This window comes from Vidua macroura, chromosome 3 (assembly GCF_024509145.1).
Source record: "Vidua macroura isolate BioBank_ID:100142 chromosome 3, ASM2450914v1, whole genome shotgun sequence".
Lineage (NCBI taxonomy): Eukaryota > Metazoa > Chordata > Aves > Passeriformes > Viduidae > Vidua > Vidua macroura.
Window position 1 is genome coordinate 53,998,625 of NC_071573.1, and position 12,067 is coordinate 54,010,691.

General features: G+C 43.1%; 1 protein-coding gene across 1 annotated transcript in view; it reads left to right on the top strand.

Annotated features, from left to right (window-relative positions):
* Positions 1-4,861: 4,861 nt before the first annotated feature.
* The window catches only part of EZR (ezrin), a 37,385-nt gene continuing 30,179 nt past the window's right edge, over positions 4,862-12,067 (top strand). Inside the window, exon 1 of the mRNA XM_053973161.1 lies at positions 4,862-5,268. Within this exon, the coding sequence (XP_053829136.1) occupies positions 5,257-5,268 (12 nt within the window). The 5' untranslated portion in view covers positions 4,862-5,256. The remainder of the gene's footprint in view (positions 5,269-12,067) is intronic.

Genomic DNA, 12,067 nt, shown 5'->3' on the forward strand with positions numbered 1-12,067 from the left:
GCCTGCCTTTACTTTGAGTAATATTTTATCTATATTTTACCTACCACTGTCTTGCCTTCCACATCCATTGTAAATAATTTCTCAGTCTCAGTGTACATAAAATGTAAATGCCAAATTATATTTTGTTTCAGTTGAAAAGAAGATTTTATTGCACACTTTGCATCACACCCTGTGAAAGTTTCCTGTGGAAGAAGAATGTGTTACTAGAGAGGTTACTAAGACAACTCTCATGGGAACTGAAAGCAAACTGTGTTTAGGACTTCTTAAAACTTATTGAGAAGAAACCTAATCTCCCTTTAAGCTTTTCTCTCCTTTTATGATGGGTAAGAACAAACCAGATAAATGCCTGAAATCTTGTCTGATTATTTTTCCTTCTTACAACATTTTAAAATAATCCTTCATAAACTTCATTATATATATTTTTCTTCATAATTTACCATGTCCTCATAGGGCTCCATGATGGTCATTCAAAGAGTCAGATAGTCAGATAATCCCAAGGACTACTTGGGGGTCCTTCTGGAAGATAAATTTATGATTAGGATCATCAATTAAGAAGGCAAAGATAAGAATCTCCCAGCATGTAACCGTTGGATCACTGAATGAGGTTTATTTCCAGGCCTGAATGCACCTAACCTCTTGTTGGTGTAGGAAAAAAATACCCACTCTATGCTTACTGAAAAAAATAGCAAAACAACAAAAAACTGAACCTGGCAAGAGCAGCTTTTCACATAGGAACAACAAGCACTAAACTTGGCAGCAGCTTCTCGTAGGAACAAGCAAAAATGAGACACAAGCCTTGCACTCTTTTACACCATTTATCCCCTTCATAAGAAACCCAGAGAATGTCTCAAGAGGCTTTGCCAATAGATGCTGGTCCACTGTGACCTCATTCTGTCAAGTTTTCAGTAAGCTCAGTGTGGGTAATGGGGAAGTAGTTCTCAGTGCAGAACTACAATTCACCAGGTCCTTGGTCACTCTTCCTGAAGTCTGACATTTTGGGAATTATTATGAAAAATTTCAGAATGTGCAATGGGTAATAAGCTGCTTATTCAGTTATGCACAATGAAAAAGAAACTATTGTCAGTAATCCCATATGGTTCTTTTTCCTTTTACAGCTCTTCCATTTCACAAAGAAAATCAAAGACTCTTGACTGTTCCTACATGACTGCAAATCTCCTTAAATATATATACGTCTCAGAAAGTGGCATCCTTTCCATTAACTACTCTAATGAATGTCCTTTCTTCTAGCTGCTATACTAAATGCATAGTCTATGAGTTGTCAAGAGAACAGAGTTAGCTGCTATAGGTTTTTGTTAGTAAAAAATCTGCAAACAAACCAGCAGAGAATCTGCAAAAGTCTTCCAGCTATGCCTTGCCTAATGTGGATGAAACTTTCTATTCAGAGAAACAAGGAGTTTAGGTCTGTCTGTTCTTGGGACTATTGATTCTGCATGAGCAACAAAGAATGATGGATTTAGGGCACAAGATTTCATGTTTCCCAGTTCCAGGATGATCTGACTTAGGAAGTTTTAAATTGACTAAAAATTGGCTGACACAAAGCCTGTTAAGCAAAAGCCACTTCATAGCGGTAGGACTTACTTGAGCAAACCCAGACAAATACTTGGAATTCATAAATTATCCACATCAAGTTTAAATGTTATTACAGCTTAAAGTACAACAGGAAAATCAAATTGGTCTTCTTTCTAAAACAAGGAAGGCAGGCTTGATGAGGATGACACAGTTTGGTTAGGGGTCAGTAAGTCACAGGAACTGTTACAGGGAAGAAGACAGAAATTGGGTTCTGCTACTGACCTGCTGAGCAATCAGGATTCTTTCGTCACCTCCACTGCCTTATTAATTCCTGTAAATGGTTGGTAATGCTATCCTCTTAATAAAGCAGGTTAAGAGTAAGTGCTGGATCAGAGCAGATCTTAATCCTGTGACTTAAAGGCTTCATTTTGATTTGGGTCTTATGCTTAATTGTGAAGTCTGACTGAAGATGATGTGGTTAGGGTGGCCATAAAAGCTCTCTCTTGCTTAGCTAATGCTTAAATCTAGAAGTAACCAAGTTCCATAGAGTTTTAATGTGGAATTTTACCCAGATTGCATATTTGTATCTGTTTTTTCTATATTTGAATTTTTGCCCCAGGATGTCTTGACGTGGGTTGATTGTTTTGTGCCCATTTCATGCCTTCTCTGATATTCCCTCACACACATTCCAAAGGGGATCCAGTCTTTAAGCATTTGTAGATGCTTATCGGTATTATACACAATGTCCATACTCCCAAAATTCAATATACTGATTTTCAGGGCACTCTCAGGAAATCCAGAGAACTGAGGACTTTTACCACCACTCTGGAGCAGAGGGGAACTGGTTTGTGTCTGGAAAGGATGAGAAAGCTTCTGTACAAAAGGGAAGAAATATATACCTTCCCATCCTTCTAGGGGGGAGGTGGGGAGAGAAATAAAAAGGAAGGAGCTGAGTGACCCAGCTGTAGAGGAGAGTTTCGTACTGTCACAAAGACACCTACCTAGCCAAATCTTCAATAAGGTACGGAGCTCTGCAGGCAAGAGGGTTTGAAAACACACCTAGCATGAGGAAAAAGCCCAGGAAGGAAGTGAACGGTATCTAAGACATACTCCAAGCTGGCAATTATTCTAGTTTCTTCCACTGAAGACAATTCTTCCTGTGTAAGCTCAGTATGTTCACAGTGGCTGGTTTTGGGTGGAGCGGTATTGGGCAAGCTGGTAGTTATGGATGCCATTGAGGTATCTACCTTTCCCCATGCATTGCAGGTGACTGTGGGAGAATGGCACAAATTTATGTGCTGCGGCAAACAGGAACCTAGAGATTGTATGTTGCCACACATAATTATTAGTCACCTAAATTCCTTTTGCCCCTAGGTTTGTGTGTTTAGGAAGCAATGGTAAGGGTTAGGAAAAAAAAAAACAAAACAACAAAAACCCAACAAAACCAGGGGTTTAAGCTTGGATATGTAATTAACATATGGAAACAAATACTTACCTGACTATATATCATGTATTAAATGAGACATCTCTCTGACATGGAGTTTCTTCAATATGAAGCCCCAGGGTGATGGTCTGTGTGCCCATGTTGAGCTATGGACAGGAAAGGATTTTGGGAATGAAAATCTCCCAGAATGGAAATGGGCTTCCCATTAGATCCATGCAATGCTTTGTTTCAAGGGGATGCAGACACACACATTTGTTTTGACTTTTCTGTTTCCAGTCACATCCAAAATCTGGATTTTAAGACTATGGCATGAAAATATCTCATCTCTATCCTTTTCCATCCCCACCAAAATATCTAAGAATGTCACTTAGGGTTCTGAGTGAGAGCTGCAGAAGCTGGGTTCTTACAGCACTTCTTACTTGGAACAGTTGTTTCTTGTGCTTGGCAGCCTACCCAAAACACTGTGATAATTTGGTCTGGTTTATTTCCACTGTCATCCTGCTGAATAAGGCATGAATCCCACCATAAACTTATTGCTTAACAGAAGAGGATAGAAAGTGTCTTCACAAATCACATTTTTGTTAAATTAACCCAATCCAATTGAGTGTCAGCATATTTTGTTAAATTAATCTGACCCAAGTAAATCTCAGTGAAATTGTTTCAACTGAAAATGGAGGTCGTATCTGTTTCCCAAGGATGTCTGATCCCATGGCCCTTTTCTTGGAAGCTGTTCAGCTTAGACTATTTCTTCTCACCTGCTGTTGTAAGCTGCCACCCCCATGGCTCTGTTTTGATGGTAAAGCCGCCTCTAATCTCTGAAGATCATGCAACAGGAAAGGAATATTACCATGAATTCTCTCAGCCTCTAACTCAGCTCCCCTCCCCTTTATTTCACAGACCCGACACAGTAAAGATTCTTTTATTGTAATGTGGCATAACCAAGTGCTGCTTGGTGGACTCTGTGGGGGAAGACACCATTTGGAACTCTGCCAAAGCAAGACTTGTATTGTTTGGGCTGTCCTTTTTGTCACCATCCCTCGATATTTCCCAGGCTCTCTCCTGCCCTACACATTTTCCATGTAGTGGATGTTATTCTCCTTGTTCTGTGCCTCCCTGCTCCCATCCTATGTCCTATGCCAAATAGACAGACAGTGGTTGAAGTGGGGTGTTGCAGACAGCGGCTTGGGTACAGGCTGCACGATTTCCTCAATCTCACAGCTCAACTACGTGCCATTGCTGGCACAGTGGAAGAGCTGTGTCCTACAGGCCATTCGTTGCCCATGACTATGTAAATCAATGTGCTCTTGTGACCAGCCAAGCAAGGAGATGCAGTGGGAGGCCAGCAGCTCCTGGCAGACACTATCACAGAAGTGCATTACATTCATGGGTGAGGAGGGAGAAGGAACAAGGGGCAGAGACACAAACTTTGTTTTCTGTGTATGCTTATCAATTGTTACGCTACTTGCATGAACTTTTTTGGGCTTTACAAAAAGTCAGAACCAGCTGAAATATACTCTGTGGTTTCTTAGCTTAGATGGATTTTCAGTTTTCTCTTTTGCTGACATTGCTGAAAATACGCTTTACTACACAAAGCAAGCCTGTGTTTTGTTAAGTAATCATATTTTCTGACCTTGCACTCCAAGAAACACAGCAACTATTACAGGCCACCCCTAAGGCATCACGCCTCTGTCGGACACTTTCCTCGTGCCATCCATAGGCTTGGGAAGCGCCGACTCCGGCGAGGCCCCAGCAGGTGCGGGCGCGGTGGGCCGGGCCGGGCCGGGCTGGGCCGGGGGTCTCCCGCGGGGCCGGGGCCGTGAGCGGAGGGGCCGCACGAGGCCCCGCGCGGCCCGGCCGTGCCCGGGAGGTCGGGGTGGCGCCGCCCCCGCACCTGTCGCCCGCCCGCCCGTCTCTCACGGCGAGGGGCTCGGGGGCTGCCGGAGGCTCCGGGCCGCGGTGCCCCCTGCGCGCCGGGGACGTCGAAGCAAAGCCGGCAGGGGTGCCCCGCGGTTGGGCGAGGCCGGTGCCGCGCTCGGCGGGCGCCGCGGGGAGCGGCGGGCAAATGGCCGGCGGCGGTGAGTCACCGCCGGGCCCCACCTGCCGTACTTAACCCGCCGCCGGGCGGCCGGCGCCGCACTCGCGGGCTGCGCTGCCGCCGTGGCCGGGAGCGGCTTCTTCCTCCTCCACCTCCTCCGCACGGGGCGCTCGGCAGAGGCGAGGCAGGCGCTGCATGAACGTTTGTGTCGGGAGTAGCAGAAGCAGCAGCAGCAGCAGCCCTCAAAATGCCGAAACCGGTGAGTGGGGCGCGGTGGGAGGGAGGCGCTCCGCGGGGCCGCACCGGGTCCGCCCGCCCGGCGCTGGGCGTCGGGGGCTCGCTCGAGCCCGGGAGCCCGGCGGGGCGGTCACCTCCGGGGGTCGCGGCGCGGGCTGGAAGGGCTGAGTCCCGGTCCCTGCTGCCCGCCACTGGACGGGGCGTTTCGACTCGAGCGCCCTGGGAAGTTCTGCGCGGCGCCGGGAGGGAGCGGCGGGCACCCCGCTCGGGAGCCACATCAGCGGCTGCTTGGAGCGGGAGAGATCGCTAGGGCGGCTGCCTGCGGACGCAGGGCCGCGGGCAGGACGGAGGCGCCTCGGGTGGGCTGGAGGATCTCCTCGCCGTCCCGCCGCCGGGAAAGGGAGCACGGAGCCCCGGATCTCTGTGCTCCAGAGATCAGGCGGTGGGTTTGCTCCGTCCTGTGTAGCGCTTCCGTGCTAGACATACACAGAGCTCCCGAGTAACTCTCGAAAGAACAGCTTTCATCACGCTCCCGCTTAACGAGAAATGATACAAATGCGCCGGCTGCCATTTAGTATGCTTGTGGCCTATGCATTTATCTACAGGAAGCATGTATGCATCTGTAAACATAGGAAAAAGCTTGTTCCCTCCTTGTTTTGCCATCTAAAAACTAAATGCTAGGGACTCTTAATGAAAGTTCTCCACACTGGTCTCTACCACTCATTATCGAAGACCTGTTTCCTTTTTTGGTTGGATTTTTTTTTTTTTTTCCCAATTGAAAGGTCTTTTTCATCCCTCCTTCTTTCTCTTGACACCACCACCTCTTCACCGCTTCCCGCTCCGACCTTCTAGTGGGTTTTTTTGTTTGTTTTATTTTAAAGTCTGCTGCTACTGTGCCGGTTAGAGACGTTAATTCCCTTGGGGAGCCAACTGCCTAATGCGGAGCTTTGAGCAGTCGTTGGAGCAGACGCACTTTTGAACTTTGAAGAGCATAATCAGAACAGATTGTTGTTACTAAATATTTTCAATAGAGGCAATATCTCTTAAAATTCAGTGCAGTGAAGGACTTATGTGAGTATTAGCTCACTGAAATGAAATGTGAAATAAGAGCAAACAAGCTTATCTTTGTGGTAATAAGTAATTGATGTTTTATCACCATAACGTTAAAGTTAGTTGAACTTTTGGATTTTTTAAAGCATTTAGGTTAACTTACATAGCAGTTTATATAAACCTAAAAAAAACCTAAACAAACAAACAAACAAAAAAAAACCAAACCCAGCCTAACAAAAGACAAAAACACTCCAAAACCAAACTATGCTCAGTCCTAAGAAATGATACATCTTCAGTCTCTCTGGCTGTATTTCATCAGTAGGAGGTGATATGTTGTTGCATATAATAGCATCTAACTGAGAGGGCCCTTCTGTAACTGGGGAAGCAAATATACAATTTATAAAGTATGGATATAAAAGGTTGTGTGTGAATAATTTCTTTCTGCCTTGTTAGCTGTTTGCTAATTACAGAGTGCTTTCTTGAAATATCCTGGTTAGAATAATCTGAAATCCTGGTTTAGGACTAAGTCGCACTGGAAGCCATGGATAGGTGTACAAAAACTCTTTAATCTCTTAAAAAAATACAGCTGTGTTTATCCTTTTGCTTGGCAGGGCTAGGTTTGTATTCTCTCAGAGATGGTGATTTTTCTTTGTTTCTTGGCTGAGTAGCCAGTGAATAACAAAGGTGGATGGTGTAAACCACCATCCACTGGGGAAGGATGGTAGTACTGTAAAGACTTCTGAGATGTGACCTTCTGGCTAGGATTTATGGACAAGACTCTGTGTCAATACTTTGTAAATATAAGCCTTTTTCTTACTTGATCTTCTGTTCAGTGGGGCTAACTGCTACCTTATTGTAAATGGAAAAGACGAATTTTGCAGAGGCTATTTTAGTAAAACACACTGTTCAGTCTGTCTGTTTAGACTGAGACTGGATTTGGATCCTTCCCAACTCAGCTCATTTAATCTTAATACAGCTAAATAGGATTCGTGTCAGTTTGCTTGGAGGGAGGATGTAAAGCTGTCGCTCCAGAGGCAGAACTATGCTCAGGATGAATGTGACAGCAGCCTTTGGCATGTGTGAGGAATGATAGCACGACCTCTTGGGATGCACAGGGAAGCAGTGTGTTTCTGCTGGGTATTTAGCATGGATGCTAAATATTTATTACCTGTGCTTGTTTGCATGTGTCTTGTCTACATGCCATAAGTAGATACGGTGTTGCTTGGCAGACTTCATGCTGCTCTGTGTCAAGTCTCACACACTGGTCATCAGTTATTTACAAATTATGATTATGATTACAGAAAGCAAAATTTTGGCAACACCTTCCCCTCTGGCCCCTCCACCCCACAACCCAATAAGCTAAACCTTTACATGAAACTATTGATTTAATAAAAATTATAAATGCACACACAAAGCTTACAGATCGTGTTTGTAATTTACTGTGAAATAATCACAGTAAACAACTAGCAAAGCCATTAACAGTAGGACATTAGTGATTTTGTATTTTAATTGAGCACCAAGGTGAAGTGCTAGAAAGCTGACTTACTGAGTCTGTGATAACATTTGGTCACAGTTAGTTGTATCTGATGCATGCTTACCATGCTCAAAATAAATTTTAGTAAAAGTCCAGGAAATAATACTGCAATCAGTATATTTGTTAATATAGACACGTTTTAATATGTAATTTAACACAGCCATTCTGCCATGTGTAGCAGTTACAAAGTAATGAGATCTCTCCAAGGTAAGCTATAAATATATAACCTATACCCAGTTCATGAGGGTTTATGGCTGGGAGTTCGTCAACAGTTCAGATGCATGATTTCTATCTAGTCTGTACAGAGGTTCATTAGGCTTTACAGGTAGTGAATTATTTTGTAAGGAAATGCAAAAGGTGTCATCTTGTCCAAATCTTGCTGTGTTATCTGGAAATTAGTGAAATGCTAAATAAACTTACTTGCTCAGCCTTGCTTAGTTTCATTACTGGAGTGAGTGTCTGTGTGGTCTGTGCATTTTTCCTAGATTCGTGGTACTAGTTTATTTCTGATGGTGTTTTAGGTGGATTGTATCCTCTTGCAAAACAAACCAATCTAATAAATTGTGGCTAGAACAGCATGGCTGCAGGCTAATGAACAGTGCTTACCGAAGAAGGAAATGTGATCTTGGGTCTATAGAGCTGTTAATTTGATCTGATCTACCAGCATTCTTGGTTACTTTATTGAAGGTGGATTTTTTTGGTTGGTTGGTTTGGGGTTTTTTTGTTTCCTCTTGGGGAAAAAAAAACAAAATGTAAAGCTTCACAAGAAATTAAGTTAGCTTTGCAGCATAGCATTTGATTGATCTGGTGTCACACAAGAATGTCTAATACTTGTGTGACTGTGTATAAAACTGTGTAAAGAGAGGACAGCAATAAATGCAGTCTAGCAGCTTTTGGTCCTAAAAAGAAAATACAAGTGAATAATATCCAGAGGCTCCTTTTTTAAATACCTTTATTAATGACCTGTGGTCAGAAAGCTGAGCACAGTAATGAAATCTGTTCATGTCACACTGTTGAGGGGGAAGTATTATTGATGCAGAGGGCCAACATATAAAGGAGATTGAAGGACTAAGGGGTAATAAGGTCCCTTTGCATATAGTTTAACTTGAAAGTTTATATACTTGGTGGGGAAAGAAGGTCCCTCACTAAATAGGTTAGAAGGAGATGGATTAATCAGTGGTAGTATAACTGTCCTGTTATGCATGTCATCTGCAATGTGTAGGGCTTCTCTAACAGAAAGCATTAATAGAAGGTTCTAATGAGAGCTTTCCTTTAATGTAGGTACTTACCTGTGCCCAGGACAGACAAATTCAAAGCAAAACCTAGAGAGTGGGTTTGGGATGACCACAGACAAAATTCCACCTTAAGATAAGAGGGTGCTTGGCTATTTCAGCCTGGTAGAATTCAAGGAGTTATCTCTTCCTTCACCTGTGTAGTAAAATGTAAGGAATTTAAATGCCAAAGAGAAGAAAGAATGCTTTAAGCACAATTTGTGGTTTAAGAGACTTTAAACTTTTAGAACAATTAAGCATGTATGGTGGGGGGGAGGGAGAGAGTTGTGAGTGGGTAGGATGTTTTTTTCCCTTCCCTTATTGATCTTATTAGAAGACTATTCCAAGACCTAACATCCCTAAGATAAAATTTGACAGTACACAATTTAATGCTGCTGCCTGTAGGAGTGGGGAACTGGAACTGATGTCTCAAAAAGCTTTTCCCAGCCCTGTGTTGTTAATAATGGGCTGGTGTGTGCTAGGCATTTAGTGGTTAGACAAGTCCTCCATACCTGTTTAATGTTGAATATACATGCGTGCTGTCTTCAAGTTGTTTTTTCAGAATACAGGTCTTCTGCCAAACCTTTATCTGTCTGTGAACAGACTATGGCATTAAAATTTAACAAGTTTTTGATAAGCTAGCCAAAAAAATATGCAACTGTAGTGACAGGAATTTATTTCTAAATATAAACAATTAATATTAGTAATTGTTCCGAGATCTTCTCAATTTATTCTTGTCTATGTGTCTTCTAACTACACGTAGTGGTTTTATCTCAGAGCTCTTTACAGCAGATTCCTGTAAGTGGACTGAAATAAAAATACTTTTTCATACCTTTAAGTGTTTACAATCAATTAAAATACTCTTAGCTTATGGATGGCTATAGATTTAGTCGAGAATAAAATATTACCCTTGTAAGCACCAATTGCAGTCCATCAGGTGATACAGTGTATGGTGTATTTGATACCAGATGTATACTCACTCTGGGGCAAAATGGAAACCCAAGGAAGCTTCCATTTGCCAAATGTCAGAACTCCCTTACATTTGCCAAATGTGTCACTCACTTCTGCAAAAGAAAGGTGGAGGATTCTATGAGCAGTAAATTTGAGGAGATGAATAAAGTTATAAGAGAATGAGTTCACAGTTTGCCAAAACCCTTATTTACTGTGTGAGCTGAGTAAGCATTTCCGAGAGCAGTTTGTTGTGGGATGTTAGCTGCTACAGAGAAACCAAGGGTGTTAACTGTTAGTCACTAATTAAAGAATTTCTTAACCTTCTTAAAGGTCAAAAGGAGGGAGATAAGCCTTCCTGTTCTGTTCTCTTCCTCCACCCACATGAACATCTTCCTTTGTCCATGAAAAAAAGCTGTGATATGTCAGGACTTTTTGAGAATAAGACTTCTTGATGACCACTGAAGATTCCCACCTCAGTGTCGTTCCTGTTTGGCACACTGTGCCCAAAGAGCTTTACATGCACGGTAAATCCCATAATCACTTGATTGACCTTGATGGAAGGCAGTGCTGCCCAGGATCACTGGACCATGCTGCACACTGTTAAGTAATGTGCTTTAGCTGTGTTTTCTGCTTGCTTTGAAGCCTGGTTTCTGCAACAGATAACATTACCCTGTGAGCTGAGAAGTACGAAGAACAACAGTGTGTGCACCTAGGAGAGGGGAAAATTGTTGCTGTAAGAGGCAGGAAACAAGGCATAGCTCAGTGTAACAACTAACCATGCTGCTTCCGTATTGCTCATCTGTTCAGATCCAGATTTTTTTTCTCTTTCTAGTTCCTATTTCATAGTGGGGAAATTCACTTGCCTTCTCTGCCTCTGCTCTCATCTTTGAGAGGGCATGAGTAGCAGCCATGTGCTCAGCCGAGGGTGATGGACACCTCATAGTAACAATTGTCCATTAAAGAAAAATCCTGACTCTAAAAATTAACATGCAGGACTCTGCCTAATAATTGAGTAAGTGAGACTGTTGCTGATGACCATGGACTTGTATTTAGCTACCTACAGTGTAGGCTCAGCAGAAGAGATCCCCTACACAAGGCCTGTAGCCTTTTGCTTCCTTTGAGAGGGGAGCGTGTGATTGCCCTGTGTGATTTGTGTGCATTTACTTCTCCCTCTCACTAGCAAGTTCTGTAGCTATTGTGTAAAACTCTGAGGTGTTACTATAACCATCTCTTCCTCTCTTGTTTTTGCATGAAGAAGTCCACACTTGCTGTAGTTGTTCTAACCTCAGTGTGAAATGAGTGTGAGAGAGAATTCTCTGGGGATGAGTGGATGGATGTCCTGTAGCTGAATCTTGAGCAGGCTTACAAAATGACTCTAGAGTGACTCAGTTCTGCCAAGAGACCACCACTGTGTAGATGCAGAGAGCAGCTCTGTGAGCTGTCTGCTACCTGAAGAAGTGGAGACTAAAAAAAAAATCTCACTTTTGAACCCAGGCATATTTTGAATTTAGCCTGTGCAGCCCAGTAGATGACTTGAAGCCTGTATTGTAAGTTCTGGTCTTCAGAGTTACTTGTGGGAGCTAAAGTTGTTCTTAAACACCTAGCTGAGTACACTTAGCTAGCTTAACTTTTTGTCTCTGTAGAGATAAGTGATTGTACAGAGTTCCTGTTGCACAAACTATGGTGTGTGGTGAAGTGATTTGCATAATTGATACTCAGTGATCTCAGTGTGGGGGCGAATAGTTCTTCCTCCATAACAACTGTCACAGCTGTGCAGACAAACTCTTGAAATGTACTTTATCTGCTGTCACTGTGCTCAAGGTACACTTTGGGAGCCACTGGACCATATTTGTTTGCCATCACATATCTATAGTGAGGGGAGTGGGAAGAGTTTCATCTCAGAAGCCCTTAAGCTGTTTTAGGGGTTACGAAGGGGTACTTTGGTACTTTGCCAGTCCTTGCAATCACTTTTCTTTTATGATTTGTAACTGCTCAAGAGCAATACCTTTGTGCTC